Source organism: Amyelois transitella, chromosome 13 (assembly GCF_032362555.1).
Source record: "Amyelois transitella isolate CPQ chromosome 13, ilAmyTran1.1, whole genome shotgun sequence".
NCBI classification, from domain to species: domain Eukaryota; kingdom Metazoa; phylum Arthropoda; class Insecta; order Lepidoptera; family Pyralidae; genus Amyelois; species Amyelois transitella.
The window spans coordinates 4,172,737-4,192,106 of record NC_083516.1 but is presented as its reverse complement, the minus strand read 5'-3'; the positions used below and the strand labels follow the sequence as shown (position 1 = coordinate 4,192,106).

The 19,370-nt window shown below is 35.7% G+C and overlaps 2 protein-coding genes across 3 annotated transcripts in view; one reads left to right on the top strand and one right to left on the bottom strand.

Moving 5' to 3' along the window:
* The window catches only part of LOC106131401 (dual oxidase maturation factor 1), a 55,399-nt gene extending 44,208 nt beyond the window's left edge, over positions 1–11,191 (top strand). For both annotated transcript variants that reach the window (XM_060947252.1, XM_060947251.1), the window contains 9 exons: positions 1,728–1,904; positions 3,528–3,585; positions 7,245–7,382; positions 7,698–7,923; positions 8,254–8,465; positions 8,755–8,935; positions 9,261–9,413; positions 9,692–9,805; positions 10,088–11,191. In XM_060947252.1, coding sequence (XP_060803235.1) covers positions 1,740–1,904; positions 3,528–3,585; positions 7,245–7,382; positions 7,698–7,923; positions 8,254–8,465; positions 8,755–8,935; positions 9,261–9,413; positions 9,692–9,805; positions 10,088–10,136 — 1,296 coding nt within the window. In that variant the 5' untranslated portion in view covers positions 1,728–1,739 and the 3' untranslated portion in view covers positions 10,137–11,191. The remainder of the gene's footprint in view (positions 1–1,727; positions 1,905–3,527; positions 3,586–7,244; positions 7,383–7,697; positions 7,924–8,253; positions 8,466–8,754; positions 8,936–9,260; positions 9,414–9,691; positions 9,806–10,087) is intronic.
* Positions 11,192–11,412: 221 nt separating this feature from the next.
* Positions 11,413–19,113, bottom strand: LOC106131399 (EF-hand domain-containing family member C2). Its single transcript, XM_060947264.1, has 16 exons — positions 18,524–19,113; positions 18,050–18,205; positions 17,648–17,798; positions 17,211–17,323; positions 16,920–17,009; positions 16,719–16,795; positions 16,145–16,310; positions 15,708–15,870; positions 15,227–15,407; positions 14,718–14,868; positions 14,074–14,256; positions 13,442–13,587; positions 12,915–13,031; positions 12,491–12,670; positions 12,051–12,192; positions 11,413–11,582 (listed from the first exon to the last, which is right to left on the bottom strand). Exons 1-16 carry the CDS (start codon positions 18,578–18,580, stop codon positions 11,475–11,477), a joined length of 2,181 nt encoding a protein of 726 aa, XP_060803247.1. The 5' UTR covers positions 18,581–19,113; the 3' UTR covers positions 11,413–11,474.
* Positions 19,114–19,370: the final 257 nt, after the last annotated feature.

The window sequence follows — 19,370 nt, the reverse complement described above, 5'->3', positions numbered from 1 at the left end:
TTTACTTTATTATCTGGAGCTTTTGAGAGCAAATTTAAAGGCACTAAATTCTATTTGGCGAGTGTTTCAATTCAATTGAAATAGCACTCATGCTTGCAATACAAATACATCAAATTATACATGATAACAACTGTCAAAGGACCTAACTACGCATCCCTTTCATCGCTAACAAGACCGTAAATAATTGCGATGATAATCTTAAATCTAAAACAATGGGCCGTTTGATTTTCCGCCTGGCGAGTTTCATTGGGCAAGCGCACAATCTCTTTAGTATCACTATCGTTTATAATTTAATTGGGAACTGAGGCTCGATCTACATCCGTTTCCCGAAGGCGACGCAGCTGCGCGGGCGCATGTCGCAACTGAAGTAGCATTCCGGCCACGTCTCGTGTTCTAGACTTGGCTTATTGCAATTTACAAACGGGTTTTAGCTCAATCTCATTGTTTTGATGAAATATAACTTTATTTTTAATAAAAAATTCTAAAGAGGCGAATCAATGTAAAATGTTTATTCTCTAGGGAAAAGAAATGGGCATATTGCAAATCTGCCCATTTACATAATAGTATTACTTACTTTAAATAAATACTTGCAAATGTTCAATTAATGTCCTTGTCAAATACGGAAATAATGCCGATATCCTTAAAATATGTAAGTATTTATAAATCACCAATATTTTAGTATGAATAAAATAAATAATATATAAACAAAGAGCCCATGTCATCTCACCAATATGATGGTAACTTACAAATAAGACTATAAAAATGTGGCTCTGTAAAATTTGAATATTTTTTGATCGGTTTAGTTAAGTATCAAACATTCTATAAAAATGACTAGAGTTTATTAAAAAACTAAATCTTTCCACTTGCTACGATCCTTATATATTTCTAACCTTCATCCATATTCATTTCATGTAAAGTCGCCTGTTCAGGTTACTCTGCCTACCCCCTCCGGGAAACAGAGTGATTATTATGTACCTATGTATGTATTTAATCACAACACGAAATATACTTCCTAGTAATGAATAATTTAAAGTTATTGAAGTAAATTATAGCTTCCTTAGCCCATTACTTGAATAAAGCAATTTGTGTCAAGTACAGCCATAGATATACCTAATTAACATTTAAGAACAGCCATTTGTACGTAACTTTGCACTTAAAGAGCTCGTCTTACTGCGTGCGTTACGACAAAACAAACTGTAATGCAGGAAATGGCGCATTTTCTCTTTTACTACTTCTTATTTAAAGCTTTTCAATGTTATTCAAAGAAACATACACTGTATACGCAAAAAGTAATGTGTTCACATGAGGCAAAGAGTTTATATTTAGAACACAATGTAAATCTTCAACCATGTCATTAAACTTTCACAAAGTACATAAAACCCTTCAAAGTATACTCAGGAGACATCGCACCGCTGATATGAGTATTATATTAGTTTTTAGAAGATGTAAGTATTTATTTTAGGGACTTTTTGTAGGTAGCTTTGCCGTTGCTATAATTTGGCAATTTCTTTTTCATTTTTAAAAAAACAACATGGCCGTATTTTTGTTATCTATACAAAGTAAAAACTCAATTCTAATTTCCAACCATACCATAAACCATAGATGCAATGTCTTTGTTTCAAATTATTATTTGTAATTTTAATCATGAACTTTTTTATTTGATTTGAGATGATACAAAATTTTTAAATTGTTAAAATAAATTCTTATTTTAAATCATTTTGTTTCAGGCTGGGTGAGCGATGAAGGGGTGGTTCGATGCGTTTCGCGAGGAAGGCGGGCCGACCCTGTACGCGTACCACAACCGCACGGCAGTAGCGGCCGACGTGCCAGCCCTGGCGTTGGTGATCGCAGCGCTCACGCTCTACCTCGCCTTCCTCGCTATCTTCCCCGGCATCAGGAAAGAGGTAACCGTATTACTCCTTCTATAATAAAGTGGAAACTTTAATGATTAAGACATAAAATTTATGTATTGTGATATGAGTATAAAATATTTATTTATTGGTGCTTTTTTGTATTGGTGCCGTGTGGTTCCCGGCACCAATAAAAAAAAGAATAGGACCACTCCATCTCGTTCCCATGGATGTCGTAAAAGGCGACTAAGGGTAAGGCTTATAAACACGGGATTCTTCTTTTAGGCGATGGGCTAGCAACCTGTCACTATTTGAATCTCAATTCCATCATAAAGCCAAACAGCTGAACGTGGCCTATCAGTCTTTTCAAGACTGTTGGCTCTGTCTACCCCGCAAGGGATATAGACGTGATTATATGTATGTATGTATGTAATATTTATTTATATTATTTGTATTTAATTACAATTGTAAGTTTTGCAAATAAAGAAAAGTAAATAATTCATGCGGTACCACAACCAGACCGTAACTCTCATTGTGCCAGCCCTGGCGTTAGTGCTCGTTGAGCTCACACTGTACCTCCCCTTCCTCGTTATATTGCCCAGCATCTGGAAAGAGGTAAACCAATTTTTGTGCCTAAAAGTTCATGAAGATAATGATATTGAACCCTAACGTCGGTGCTCGTTATGCTTATACTATTCTTCCCGTACATCAAAAAAGAGCTCCTATTATTTATTACATTAAATAGCCATTGTTACGCTTTCTCTCTACTTCACATTCCTTATAGAAAAGGTTTAGGCTGCTATAATTAACCCTAGTTTTGGTTTCTTGATGCGATCACGCCGGTCAGCTGGTCTTGCTTGCTATCTTCCCCGGAATAAAAAAGAAATCTGGTTCATCTGCTCTTATAGCACATGTCGAAAATTATACTCAACTTGAGTGGTCGTAACGCCCACTCTTTATCTCAACTCGCTATAGCAAAGTGAATGCTGCTAATTATATTTCGCCCTTAGTACTATAGCATAATGTATGCTATTAATGGGCCTTTGAAATACAAGGGTTCGAATAAAACTTTGCATTTAGTTACTACGTACTTATTTATATTTAAGATATCGAATATTAATCAATGAAAACAGTTTGAGTACCAAACTGTGCGACAAAAATAAAAGACTTGATTTTTTATTACTGTTATATAAACAAACAGTACCTTTAAGGAGTGGTAAAACACTTGACTAGTTGTATACCTGTTACATCATTGACAGTTGAACACACTGTTAGTTAACAAGTAGATACCTATTCTATTTTTATAAAGTTCAAAAATAAACTATTTGAATAATTCAATAACAATTAATCATCATTCTTTGGATGGTTATCACAAAAAACAAGTCGGATCAGTGACTCAAGGATCTGCGTCTTATGAGTTTGGGTCCAATTCTTAAATTTGCATAATCTGTGCATTAGCTCCCACGCTTAGAAGCTCTACAAACATGCTAACCTACTTAACATATTGTTGGTACTAGCTGTGAGCTTAAACCATTACATTTTTATTCCTCACAACCTAGATTTGAGGATGGCAACAAAAAATAATTTAAAATTTTTCCCCAAGTGAAATATGAGCCTTATTAATAAGTTTACCTAGTGACCATCTTGTATTAATTAATATTTTTTGTTTATTTTCAGAGATTTTCAACGTTCACCATAGTCACCCTGAGTCTCTTCGTCGGCACTGTCATATTAGGTTAGTATTAACTTGACATTTTTACTATCATGTTTCGTTAGAACATCCTTGGCCGTAGCGCTGAACAAGAAAGGTTCTTTCAAGATATTTTTCTTACATAAAGTAAGCACATACAAGTAAATACGTTTTTATCAGGAGAGCAAGAAAAACATTTTGAAAGTATTAACAAACAGTAAGGGGTAATTGTTTTTGAGGTGAAAATTTGCACTATTTTGATGAAAATAATTAAAATATTTTACAAAATGCAGTCGAATTCATAAAGCGTATCAAATGATTCTATACAAATATGAAAGGAAAGATATAAGTTTAATATCACAACATTGATTACAAAATAAAGATCTGCTTTATAAGCCTAAATATTGCAAGGTTGCCTTAATGTGCAGGTCTCTTTCCAAAAAATAATTATTCAAAAAGAAGTCACATCTTTTTGTATAAATCTTTTTTAAGAGGAAAAGTTAATCTAGTCTAGAAAAAGAAGTATTTATTTCAAAATACTCTAGAAACAAAAGAAAATTTAAATGTTGAACAATAAAATTGTCGGTTCCCGAAGTAGATGACCCTGTATGTTAAGAACCAGTAGGCGATACCTGGGCAATTCATTGGTCTGAATTCTACGAGTCCGAGAATGTGGAATCGACTTCGCAGTTTATGATCGACCTTGACTTCATCGAGGATATGTCCGAAAATAAATAAAGATATTAAAATAAAGGTTTTTAAGAGTTGTGTCATAACTTAAATTTTTATTTTTAAATACTTTTATCGTTTTAAACTCACATTAATAAAATAATGAATAATCTTTATTGTATTAGACTTGAGTAAGTACCTAATTGATTGAACAGAAAAGACGTTTCAAACACGGAATATAAATATATATTCAATAAATTAACATTCCGCAAATTTTTAGCTACGGAAAAAACTCATATTAAGTGTGCGACCATTAGAGAAATTAAACAATAGATACTTACAAGAATACAATTTCAGTTAGCTCTTCATAATACCGACAAATATAAGAATTTTGACGTCCTTTATGTAGAGAACTGAATACCGCCACAGTCATAATTTTTTTTCACTACCTAAATTATTTAAAAGCTTAAATATTGACGTAATGCTATAGAAGTTCCTAATCACTGCTCACCTAATCAAACAAGGTTAGTAAAATGGCAAACAGATATGAGATCAGACAAGACATCAGATCAGACAAGTCTAGCCCCAAGAAATAGAACAATCCAAATACCGCACATACGAAATCCTCATCAGTCATTTAAATACACTTTTCATTTGATTAAAAAATGAAGGGCAACAATCAAAATGCCGCACGATTTCTATTTCGGTCAAATCCGTAGTAAAGCCCAACATCATAGATTATGTAAGGTATAATTCATGCGTAATTCACATAATAAGCACCTATTATATGAAGCTATTCCGCTAATACAAATAAACGTTGCAATATCCAATAGGATAGAAACCGGTTATATATGTTTAATAAACGTTTAATTGACATTGAATATTATTAATTGATAATAACGTAACTATATCGATAATAATTAAAATCCCCAAACATTTTTCCATGTCATTGAAATAACGAACTATAAGCGAACCTTAAAAAAACTTGTTCATATTTTTTTTATTCATTGATATCACTGATCTTGAGCTTTAAATCTGATTATATTTTTGCAAAGTAAAATAAGCATAGATTTTTTTCCTGTTCTGTGCCTAATCGTAAAAATCCCGTACTATAATACGAGTAGGTATACATAAACGATAGTTTGTCATGGCCGTATTTCACAGCCATTTTACATGGGTGAAGTATGATTTCGTGAAATATTTTTATAGATAGTGCACTTGATACATGAACCTAAGGGATAGACATAGTTTTTTTTTTATTATGCCAATATTTTGACAATCTTTTAAGTTTTAGGTAAGTAGTTTAAAGGAATATGAAATAATTTCAAAGAATGGCGCAAACCGAGCTAAAGTTTGGAATGTAGGTCTAGGAGCACCCCTAGAACCCTTGTTACTGTAAGTGCGCCCGACACGCGCTTGCTCGATTTTTATTTCAGATGGAGATCATGTAGGTGTTAAGTACAGCGAAAGCCCTTCTTTAAAATAAAAATATCTTATAAAATTCTTTACTCGATTTCAGAATTAAATGTGAAGGATATAAGGTGTTTGCATCCATAAAAATGTTAAAATCTTTTCTACCCTTTAATATCTATTAACAATTAGATGACCGTTAAGATTTTGCAAAAACTTATTTTTTTCGTAATGAGAATTGCCATTGTCTTCGGGTGACCGGCCAAGTGGAGAAATCAACCGCTTGCATTCTGCCATTGACCGAGTTATTTCGTGTGTCAGCCGCATTACTGTGGCGTATAATGTTCAGTGTTCATCTCAGAAACATAGTTTATAATATTACCTGGAGAAATCGAAATCACATAAGTCAACAGAAATGCTGTCTCGTAAGTACTTGAAACTACAGAAATAATGTGTCTTGCTGCGCTATTTTCTGCGCGTTTCTGCGCAGTTACTAATAAACTTGGGATTCTTCTTTTTGGCGATCAACTAACAACCTGTCTCAATTTTAATCTCATTTAAATCAAGGAACATGGCTTCAGCCTTTTCTACACTGTTAGCTGTCTACCTCGTAAGGGATAATAAGACATTATGTAAAGCTGACAAATAATACTCAGTATATAGCTATGCAAGATGAAAACATAACATGCTATGATGAATTCACAACCATCACTTGCAATTGCTATAGCATTTTCACCAGTACTTAATATCTCAATATGGTCTTATAATATTTCCGAATTCTATGATTACTCCCCACCATACTAAACATAGAAAACTTCAAACCACCATGGTAAAATGTATTTAGCAATTGCAATTCCAGTATGTTTTATACAAAATACTAATATAAAATTCTTTGTCTTCTCCCCTATCTTACATGTATTTACTTACGAGTACAATGGATGATATGATAAGCAGTTTAAAACAGATCATGAAAGATTTCAGAAAATAGACTCTTATAAGATCCTCTTTTTTATTGATGACAACAGTTTAGGACACACCTAAATAAGCTTAACAAGTTAAGAGGAGTGTCATGACTTAACAAATGGTTACCTTCTAGAAAATCCTGTGAAAGGTCATTTGCAGACAAAAACTGCAATGTAAACGAAGTCTGCTTTGTTTTTTAAACTTTTTGTTTCACATCCGTAATGAATTTCCGCAGTTACCGTACGAGAAGTACGACAATGATTATAATGATGTGTTGCTTTGTTTTATGTTAACAATCACGTACTTAAATTTAAAGAACATGTATTATTTAACTTTGTTTTCTTTCATGGTTTTAGATGCTATGGTTATGTTATGAAGTAGTGGATGTGGAGTATAGAATAGATATAGAGCGTAGCGTAGTGTGCTTTACACTTAAATAATATAATTATATTTAGCAAAATTTTTCTTTTGATCTCTTTGGCATTAGTGAAATGTAGGCGCCCTTATTTTAGCAACCTATTAATAATTAATCACTGCAGCTGATTGAAGCCTTAAACATTCGATACTCTTGTCTAATTCGTAAGGAATAAAGAAAAATATTTTTATTTATTTAAATAATTATACCTATTATATAATATATACTATAATTATACCTATTACAGTGTGCAAGCACGGATCATCGTGGCACATATCCGGCGCCCGAGTCGCGCGCGCATCTTACCGCGCGTTTTCCACCGAGCGGCTGGACTGCTGGCTAGCCGTGCACGTGGGGTTGGGCCACGTCAATGTTACGCTTACTGGTGAGTTACGACATCCGTGCATCTACTGGTGCAAGGCAGGCATTGTATCCATATGGAGTGTTCTACGCAACGCACCGCTCGGTTCACCAAATCATTTATTATACGAGTACAAATGGCTAAAATCTTCCTCTCCACGTTTCGCTCCCTGATAACTACAACTTAGGCAATGTCAAGACAAGAGTAAATAGGCAAGAGTGCATAAGTAATAGACCAACCTGCTAATACATGTCTTCTATAGAATACTTTGACTTGTAGGTCTGTCTAATCTGCCGAAGTATATAGATGTGGTAACATGTATATATCAATTGATTTCAGCTCTGTCCTGGGGCAATACAACGATAGGTGACCCAGGCGTGGACTACAACGAACAGTTCCGCTGGGAAGAAGCCGGCGCTATCCAAGAGTGGTACCGAGCTGGTCTGAGCCGGGGCCTGCCATACCCGGTGCTGTCCATAGCCGAGCACTTTGCGGTACAGCACGAAGGCTTCGAGTGGGGGGCGAAGTACCGCGCAGCTGGATATACAACGGCCACGTTGCTTTGGTAAACAGGTTTTAGTTTACGCCTTTGCATTTAGTTTGTAATTAAAAAATTGAATGTTTAGGAAAAATGTGGTAAACTTTTTGGAAACTATAATTTGCTGCCATAATACAAAAAAGAAATTCAAATCAAGACACTTTACCATTGATAATTTTCTTAATAACACACAGATTAAAGTTTGTATAGTAAAGAAGTAAGTAATTAGAAATACGGCATGTATTTTGTTATTGTTTCATGGCATGCATTTTATATCGTATTACATACATACATACATACATAAAATCATATCGTATTATTACCTAATTTACCAAATCAGGCTATTCCATTTTATAGGGCAGCATTAGCGCTATGGCTCCTCATGAACTTGCTTCTCGTGGTGGTTCCTCGATACGGGGCCTACACGATGGCGACGTTAGGGGTCACCCTGTGCGCCGCGGCGGGGGGCTACTGGGCGTCCCTGCCGACCGCGCCGCTCATAGTCAGGCTCGACGGGGCCATGCTTTTCTTCTCGCTAGGCTGGTGCTTCTGGCTAGTTTTAATTTCTGGTAAGTTAGTTCTTCGTACTTTTTGATATATAGGTAAAAGGCGGCTACTGAGGATTCCAAATGGGGTTTGACAAAACTTATTCTCTTCTTGGCTAACTTGATCCTTTTGATGACTCTAAACTTTTTTTATTTTATGAACCACACACAGTTCACACCGGCAAATTGAGTTCAAATACCTGTTTTATATTTCAGGTCATAATCTTTAACAATCTCTGGGCACATTAGGCTAGCGTCGTATACTTATTTATTTTCCACACATTACCCGATTATATAAAACCTCTCTTTCCAGGAAGCATATGTGTAGTAGTAGGGTTACTGATAGCAGCTGTAGACCTGATGTGGCCACACAAGTTCTCCACGGTGCTCGAAGTGGATTATGATACGCCGTATGACCGGCATGTTCTAATTGTGGACAGCAGTCGACAGCGTGCACGGCCGCCACAGCCTTCACTGCCTACCAGGATACTTAGGTACTTATGGATATTATTTAATGCTTTTTACCTTGGAAGCGTAAGTGGCCAGGATTAAGCAGTTTTTATATACTTCCCATAGTGTGCACTTCATCATCACATGTGAATAACGTAACTAAATGACAAAAGGTCTAACTGTTGCAAATAAACGTCAAAGGCTCACCTGCCTTTGACCTTTATATGACCTTTAATTAAATTTGGTAGTATGTATATTAGTTGTCATGTGAAAGAAGTATATCATCATCAAGCAGATTCTATTACAGTTTTAATACTTATAGAACGAATATTACATTATAACATAAATATAATAATTTGTTTTCACCAGGAGGTTATCATCTAAAACAAGAGACGTGGGTAACGTTTCCATGTCGGTGGTGAACGAGAGTGACCGTGGCAGGGACAACCCCGCCTTTCAGCATGAGCAACGCAAACCCAACTCCCCGTGGAGGTATCCGCTTTTCAGAAGACAGATCGACAGGTAAGGAGCGCTGCTTCACTTTGGTCATTCTAATTTGTCATACCAGTATGTTTGACTACATTCATCCAATTTTTTTTCCAAAATACTCTGTGTTGCCAGTTGCGCCCTCCGCCACAGTGCTTCGAAGCCTGGGGTCCGCTTTAGTTTTCCCAAAACATTGCAACGTTGGAATCCGACCATTAAAAAACGAAGTATTTCCGATATGCAATACCCTGCTCACGTTATAAAAAGAAATAAGTAAGAAGACTTAGTTCACAACAAAAATATTAACTTTACAGGGCAGACTCCGCGTCCAGTCTCGGTTCGAGTGTAAATGGTAACAGTTCCGGAATCAAGATGTCGCCTCTGGGAAACAGCACCCTTGGATCACCGCCATCCATCCCTATTCACAGGTATATTATGAATTCTTTAAAATGTAAGCAAACTTAAATCATGTTACTAAATGCGAAATCCATGCGTACACTTGTTTGGATAGACTGCTTACTTTACTTTCTACTTACACTCTTTTAACAATCTATCTAAAACACTTGGTTTACGATATTTGTATTTTAGTTTGACCTATTTCTTAAACAACTTCAAGATTTAATTAATGATGCTAAACTAAACCAATTAAAAATATTTGAAGCTGAAGCTAGCAGCTGAAAATGACTGAAAATCATAAATTTTCTTCACAGGTTTAGGCCTCAGATTCCTGCAGCAGAACGAGTCAAAGATATGTGGTGAAGATGAACTGACGTAAATTTATAACAGTTGAATAATTAATTTGTAACTTAGTGCCAGGAGTGAGCGTCGGAAAGTGAAAAACCGAACTACTGATCTCGTGTGACGGACGTACCAACGTTACCTACTCGACCATCAAAATTAGACTTGCGAATTTAATGCTTCAGTATTAAATCCATAAGTCTAATGGTGGACATGATAAACTTTAGTAATTACATAATGATAAACCAATGTGTCCGTCGGTTAAATGTAAATCGATCGATTTGTAAATATGTAAATTATTAGTTAGTGCCGTAATTAAATTGCAATGAATCCGTCCAGTGTCATAAACTATAAAGTCTAGATATAAAAATAAATATTGCATTCCCCTTAATAATTGTTACCTCTTAGAAAAAATAAATATAGTAAAAACACAAATCATCAGCAACAATCATCGACACACAAGTGAATACTTTGTGCCATGTCAAAAATAATTAGATCATAGACAAAAATAACAAAAATACACCAACGAATAAATTAACTTTTGATAAAATCTTAAGCCCATGGCATAAAAAATAAGTGTTTTCTTTATAAGGTAGTTCTGTTCTTAATGAAAGTGGCCTACAGTTATTTCCGCATCGTCGTACACGATGATAAGTATTATTTATTTAATCCATCAATTCATAAAATATATTTTAAACCCAAAAATAATGTAAAAGTATCCTTGTTCTCTTCCATTATACCTAATTGTTTGTACGTGCCTACTTGACAATGCGTTGTATTGACTATTACTACTAGAACGAAGTCATTTAGCATTAAATTTAATAGGTTTAAGTTATTTATTTAAAACTTATCTACGTTGTGGTCGGACGTACGAATAAAATGTGATACTAAAGTTTGAATGTTTGTAAATCACAATTTTATCTTCTACGTCATAAGTTTTTGCAATATTAACATCACAGGTCATTTTCAATGTTGCGAAAATGTGTTTGCAACAGTGAAAGGGCCTTTTTTAAAATATAAAAGTGAGAATTTCAAGAGTGAGTGTAAAAATGTATTTATTGTGATTGATAAAAATATAAAAGTTTCAAATGTATTCGTCTTTTGTTTTCTGCTTGCTTATTTATTTTTATCGAGTAATCAAATTTTTTTTAATACATCAATATCTTGCAAAACCTATAAACATATGTACCTACATCAAAAAGTTTTGTGATTGTCGATAGCGAAAAAAGAAACAAGACAATATGTATGTAATAAAAAATCATCATAATTTTAATTACAAAACAATACATTACAATCATACCAAAACTATTGCACCCAAAATATAAAGCTATACATACCATGTTTTACTCGATCTATAGACTACGACTGGTCCTTGACTAAATGGTCCAAGTTGAGCTGGCAGAGGAAAGCGTTCCAATTTACGTAGCCATCGTGTATAAACATGTCCGCCTCCGCCCATAACTTACACTGTAATTATTTAAATTTAAAGCTTTTTAATGTGAATAAGAATACCGTTATATATTTGATTTACAAAAACTGTATTAAGCGGCCTCAAAGCTAAAGCAATTAAGCTAGTGTTTGCAGATTTTAATATCTACCAGATTGTCGAACTGTTATCTTAATAAATTTCATGAGAGCATATCTGAAACTTTTATACATACATACATATAGTCACGTCTATGTCCCTTACGGGGTAGACAGAGCCAACAGTCTTGAAAAGACTGATAGGCGACATTTAGCCGTTTGACTTAATGACAGAATTGAGATTTCAATAGTAACAAGTTGCTAACCCATCGCCCAAAAAAAGAATCCCAAGTTTATCCCTTAGTCGCCTTTACGACATCCATGGAAAAGAGACGGAGTGGTCCTGTTCTCTTTTTATTGGTGTCGGAACCACACGGCACAAAACTTTTATAGTATTTGAATTAAATGTACCTCTGTATCCTTAACAGGAGGAGCGTGTCGCACAACTTTCTGATAGTCTTCCTCTGTGAGGTTACACACAGGTCGAGTCTTAAAGTCTAGGAAATCCATCAAATCTTCATAAAGAATGTTGCAATTTTCATCCTTTTTCAATCTGTGTAAAAATACATAGTCCTCAGTCAAAATATAAAATATATTTTTATAACATCCTCGGCAAGCCTTTAGTTATCACAGATTTGCAAGATTCATAAAATTATGAAAAAAAGAAGAGTATACAGTGCCACAAGCCGTAACTTAATAGTTACGATCGGTTTCGATGCCGACCTTTTCCTCTGGGGACTTTAGGTCTTAAATTACTATCGACTTTAATACGCAATAAGAGGTAAGAACGTGCTATTTGCATGTGTGTGTGTGTACCTAAACAGTAAAGTTCTATGAAGCTCGCAACTCACACTGACAGCATACAGTCCATAAGATCTCCATTCAAGGGCAGGCGATGAGCCCTCAGCAGCTGACGCAGGCGATGCTGTGACAATACGCCGGTGCCGACCTCGTCCGCGTGCATAAGACCCTCACGAAGTCTGTCGCGGTCGTCCCAAAGACCGCGCGTTAGGTCAGTGAATACTAAAGACCTGATAATCATATTCTTCGGATAAGTTTGGAAACTAGCTTGCATGTTGAGAGATGTGGATCAGACGAAAGTAGCAAAGTGACGCAACTAGCTAACTTTGTTCTTTCTTCGCCGCTAGACATGATGAAAATTGCGTGATGGATATGCTTACTAGTCGCCTCTCATGGCATCCATGCAGAATTGAAAATGTTTGTCTCCAATAAAATTAAAATACAATAATCGAAAATTTTGTAATTATCACTTACCTAATCATTTCTCGTCGTGGGCTCTTCTCCATGCCTGGGTCTCCGCGGAAATGTCGGATCAGCGTCAGGAACTCGTGTTCGGTCATCTTCTCACACATTATCTCCTTCATTGCTTGTCTATTAATAAATTCCAAAATAAAAGATCTTTATGTTAGCAATAAATTCGTCATGTTCCTAGCGTTAGTCCTGATTGCGCTCTCACATTACAGGTCTAGGAGCCCAAAATGTACCCAAAACCATGATCATGGATTAAATAAATAACGATAAGGTATTAAATCCATCTACTTTCAATGTATATCGTAAAAGGCAATTATGGGAATAGACACATCTAGTGAAGCTTTTCCCATGATCCAATAATTAAGTTTTCCTGCAAAGGTCGCAGGGGTAAGTTGAGAATCAATGTCAAACGCCGTACCGGGCTCCTCTCCAGAGAAGTGAGGTTATTGACTAATGCAAGTGCAAAGAAGAGATTAAATAATTGACTATATTATATTATAATTATTATTTTTATTTGTAAGATAACTTACTTGAAACACCTGACGGACATGAGCTCTCTTTTGTCGGGCAGCACCGCCTCCATGTACTTAGCCACGAAGTTCTTGTATCCATTCTCCACCGACGCTAAGGTGCGTCGAATTTTATCCATTATCAGGGTTATGTTGGCCATTGGATACTGAATTATTGAAATTATTGTTAAATAAATATTTTTTAAAATTCCATCATTAAGCCGAGCCGCTGAACGTGGCCATTCAGTCTTTTCGGGACTATTAGCTCTGTCTACCTCGTAAGGTATATAGACGTGACTATATGTATGTATGTAAAAATTTTCCTGTAGATTTATTTGAGAGAGAGAGAGCGACCGACTTAATTATGATTTATATGATGTAGTCATTTATTTTTTTTACTTTACATCAAAGACAAATTTTTATACTCCACGTGTTCAGAATTCTATCAATTCTTTTCCTGCGCTTCTCGTCCCGTGCAGAATGTCAATGAAGGGAAAGGGTTATAAACTTGACATTCTTCTTTTAGGCGATGGGCTAGTAAGCTACTAAGTCTTTTCAAGACTATTGGGTCTGTACAGGCCCCCATAAGGAATAAAGACATGATATGTGGGTGTATGTATGTATTTCTTTATTTTAAGAAAATATATCCGCACCTGGTTGACCTCTAAATACCGCAGCGCGTACTCATCAGCGGCTACCAATCGGAACCGGTGCTTGTTGATAACCAACTCGTTGCCAACCCACATGTCCTGGTCGGTGTAGGCTGGCGGTTCCTTAGGCACGAAGAACTCAACATCTGGCAGATACATTTTGGTACGACGGAAGAACTTTCCTCCCTGAAAACAGTTATTGTAATGGTAGGTACCTAATGGTTAATATAATTAGTAATATGCAACCTCTTTTCTGTTTTGTTCAGAATGTGTCATAACTGGCCAGTTCTAAAAAAGAAAAAGATTTTTTTATGTTTGCATTGGATTCTTTTGCAATGTTATATCTAGTACATACAAAACTGTTATAAAATTATTTTATCAATAAGTTCATCCCAAGATCATCTCCAGCTTATTTCCGTATCCAAATTTTAAAGCTAAAGTAAAGTAACTTTTATATTGACAATTTTTTGCGAGGTCTTAAGTTTGCGGCGAATGTTAAAGAAAATTAATAAAGTCATCATCATCCTGCTTGCCTTAGTCCCGTTAACGTGTTCTCACCCCTCTGTAGTCTGAGGTTCGAGTGATGTTTTAAATGGAGCGACCCCACCACACCATACAAAATAATGAATTACAAAAAGTATAATTACCGTAAAACCAGAATTGCGTTCGCACAACTCGAACACTCCGATCGTGTCATCAGACAAGAAGTACTTGATGATGAAATATCTGCGAGAGTCCTCAGGGTTGTCTGTGATGAGGCGCGCGGCGAATCTCAGTACATGAGAGTCAAACCCAACCCTGAATCAATTTGAAGTTATAATTAGATTTATCTGTAGGATAACTAGCTTTCATGCCGTTCTAGTAGCGTAGAAAAAACATAGTGTGTGCCACCTGCTTCTCCCCGTCCTGATCATAAAAGTAATCAAGGGGAAGGCTAATAAATTTATAATTCTTCTTTTAAGCCGGAATTTTTCTTTTAACCTTATTTGTTTTTAGTGACTTGTCACTATTTGAATCTCAAATCGTTTTATTAAGTCATACAGCCGAACATGGACTTCTTGACTTGACCCTTGTCTTTTCGAGACTCAGCTATGTCTACCTCGTAGGGGATAAAGATGTGATTATCCATATGATAAAAGTCATTGGAATTATGAACCTGTCTTTATGAAGAAACTTAATGAAATCGCCATGCGGTGCCTTGGGCTCTACCGTTCGACAGTTCTGGGCGGAGTCTTCGTAGGAACCGTAACCGTTCCATGGTGGCAGCTGTCTATCTGCCGTGCTCGTGCTCACACATTCCTTTTCATCTCCTGGGATCGGCAGAGGCGTGAAAGCATCTAAGAGAGATAAGAATTATTACTTCTTGTGAGTTATATTGATTCAAGTATCAGATTATCACGAAGCAAACTGTGAGTTTAATGATTCAGAACTAAGAATCAGAATCCTTTTAAATTAAGTGGAAAAATTGACTCGATAATTCTTGTTTTCATCACACATTAGTAAAACTCTAACGTTGAAATATATCAATATCGCATAAGAATATGGTAAAACGGTGAAAATACACAGCATTATACACGCAAACAAAGGCAAGGGGGTAGACAACTTTTACCAGACACGTCACATGAAAGAGAGATTACCTATACCATACGTGATCCTATAGTATTCCTTAGTGTAGGGGTCACAGTCGGTCAACACGACATTTCTGCCGAAAGCATTCACCACGGCCCCAATACTCAGGTCCGCGGGCCCATACGCCGGCGGTTTTGGCCCGCCTGTCATTTCGACACGAGGAGGAATTTTCTAGAAGTTTGAAAAAATATTGTTAACCTTTTCTGTGACTGCATTGTTTTTTGTTATGAAAAAAATAATTATGGGTCAGCAACTCAGCCTCAGCAACTCTTTATTACAATAATATAGTTACTGGATGCTTAATGGCACACGAAAAATAATTCCTGGGATTGATAAGAAGGTGTCTATGTCAAGTTAAACTTATTAAGAATTATTTGAAAATCTTTGTTTGTTGCTTTACACCTTATAAAAGAAAAAATATCTTAATAACAGAGTAGGTAAGTACTTTTGGCAACCGCATTCTCTTCAAGAACATAGGTCCCGCCTCCATTCCAGAGTTGGCTGGCATAACTTCTTTGATTTCAATAGTGTCATCAGCCAAGAAATAGTGGATCTCTAAATGATGCAACACGCCGAATTCCGAATCTCTATCATCCCAGTATCCATAAAACCTAAAAATATCAATAGTTTTCGTAACTTCTTAAACATTAGTTACAGCTTTATATTTTTTATATTAGAAACCTGACACTTCCATTAAAAATAAGAATCTTTTTGAAATATATGATAGGTATAAACTTAACATACATACATACATAAAATCACGCCTCTTTCCCGGAGGGGTAGGCAGAGACTACCTCTTTCCACTTGCCACGATCTCTGCATACTTCCTTCGCTTCATCCACATTCATAACTCTCTTCATGCAAACTCGGCGGTTTCGGGTACTTTTGACCTGACCCTTTAATGACCCGTTTTACTTAACTTAAATTTATAGAAAAATACATTTAATAGAAAAAGATGAGTAAAATTAAAGACAGAGCAAAAATAATTGCATGCTTTAATACAGAAAGAAAGAACTTACCTTAAAACTTGTCTGTCGAAATCCAAAAATTGTTTGAATGGTCTATGTTTTGGCGGTTTTCTGGTATCAGGCGCTCGCTGAGAATATTGTGAAATTTAATAAGCATTCAAGCCCATGGTCGATGTTTTGCATAGAAAATGTATTTTTCAACTATAAGTATGAGAATAGTAGTTACTTATAAGATTTTATGCAGGTACTTACCTCGACAGCATCGGGAAAGGGAATCGGATCTGGCACATTAATTCCGAGGCGGTTAAGGAATACTCTTGTAAAGTTATCACAGCTCACAATCTACAAAGGAACAGAAGAAATTCAATTATAAGCAGCTCTCAATAAAATTTCTTATCTTCTATCGTAGGAGGCTACTAGAAGACAAATTGACTAAGAACTAAAAAAATCCAGTATACTGTAATGAACAGCAGGGCATTGAAACTAGCGGCTGAAAAATAATCGGGAATAATATGATATTAAAGAGAAAAAAAAAATTATTACCTTAAAAACCTTTCCAAAGAATGTAACTTCCCGTCCGACATTTAAATCCAGTACATCATAATACATGTCATAAGAAAATGGAAGTCTTATCCTTTGGCGACTAATAAGCGTTCCTAAAATTTTACGAATTAATTAGTAGTGCTTATATATTATCTACTCTGCGGGAATCAAATGATGCGTTTATTTGACTACGTATTGTCATCAGTGTTTTATTGTAGGTGTTCTTTTTGTCTGTAGAAACCTACTTAGCACGTCATTCTTTTAGATGCGTTTGTCCAATTTAGATCACGGTAGGTATAGGCACTATCTATCGAGACATCACCACGTCCATTCGGAAAAATTGCACTGTACCTTCCTAAAGTAGGTACCTAGTAGAAATCACACATGACACAAAAACTTAAGGCAGTTAATGTAAGATAGAATTAAACCATACTGACCTTGTGATAAGCCGCTATTTTCAGTTTTTGGTTCCACTACCTTCAAAGTGCCATCTTCAAGAAAGAAGAAAATCGACACTTTCCGCAGAATGCTCGATCCGACTTTCATCTCGTGTAGCGATTGTTGGAAATATGCTTCAAATCTTAATATCTGGATACGTTTACAAATATTTATTAATTCGTTACAATAACAGTTTTTCACATAAATATAGTCTTATTATGTAACTATGTTAGTATGTTGGGTTTTTTTTATAAATACTACTCCACCTCACTAATACGAAAATCTTAAAATTTCTCCCCACATCATTTTAACTCAAAAATCCTCCTGATATTAGTCTGGAGTCAGGGGTTCGCCAAAGTTTTCCTTGTGACGTATAAAGCGCAATCCATTGCATTACTTACATGTTTATCATACATGATCCAAGTGGGCAGGTCGGGCGCTTGCTTTCTGCAGTATATGGACGGGACTCGGTTCCCTTCCTCGGCCTTGTCCACAAGCATATTGACCTTGTCGATGCTGGTGAACACAGGGCGAACGCCGAAGCTCTTCTTTCCTATCTAAATACAATAAACTATTCCGTGAATACCGTATATCTTTAATCTTTAATTACAAAATGTTTTTTTTTACAAACCTAAACACACATACCTATTACGCTTTACCCTTTGCGGGGTAAACAAAGCAATAAGAAGTCACAAATTTCGTAAGCCACAATAGGATTAAATGATTCAGTGAGTTATTGGATTCACAGAAATAAAAAGTATTTCTCTTGGACTTTTGCAGCTTTATTTAAGTAGGTACATTACATTAACTACTATACCTTTATTACCTTTGGCTATTCAGATAAAATCAGAAACATCTGAATGTATTGCACTTACCAGTGTATTTGTTCCATAGCCAGGTAAAAGGGGCAGCCTTGGGTTTCTTATAGCCATAATGATGATTCAAATTAATAAAAACAACAATAATCAAAAATAAACCAAGATAATACTAGGATCGAAAGAAATGAAAATAACAGCATATTCCACAATAAACAACATTTAAATTAGTTGCCATGGTAACAAAGTACCGAAGAAACTGCACCCCACGGAGGTAATCTATACTAATATAATAAGCTGAAGAGTTTGTTTGTTTGAAGCGCTAATCTCAGGAACTACTGGTTCGAATCGAAAAATTATTTTTGTGTTAAATAGACCATTTATCGAGGAAGGCTTTAGGCTATATGACATCACGCTGCAACTATCTAGGAGCGAAGAAATTATGGAAAAAGTGAAAAAAAAAACAGGGAAAATTATTCACCCTTGAGGCCTTTAATGATGCCCAAAATAACTATTCCACGCAGACGAAGTCGCGGGCACAGCTAGTATAAGTATATTTAAGAAAGTTCGCATCTTCAGGTAATGTTTTTAAAACTTTGGTATGCATGGCGGTACCTGCATTACACTTCAAGCAAAGATGTTTTTAAATCTGTGTCAAAGTTAGCGGAGTTGCATGAGTTACAGAACCTAAATGTGATTTATGTATATGAACTTCACCATGCTAATATCCGATATCCCTCAATCCATAGTAGAACTGCCAACTATGGATTTAGGGATATCGGATATTAGCATGGTGAAGTCTCCCTCCAGAAAAGAGATAAAACATGTTGGCTGATGGTGGATGGATCATGGTTTTCTGAGGTCAAAATTGTAAAAACCAGAAATAGAAAAATTCTGGAAAAAATCT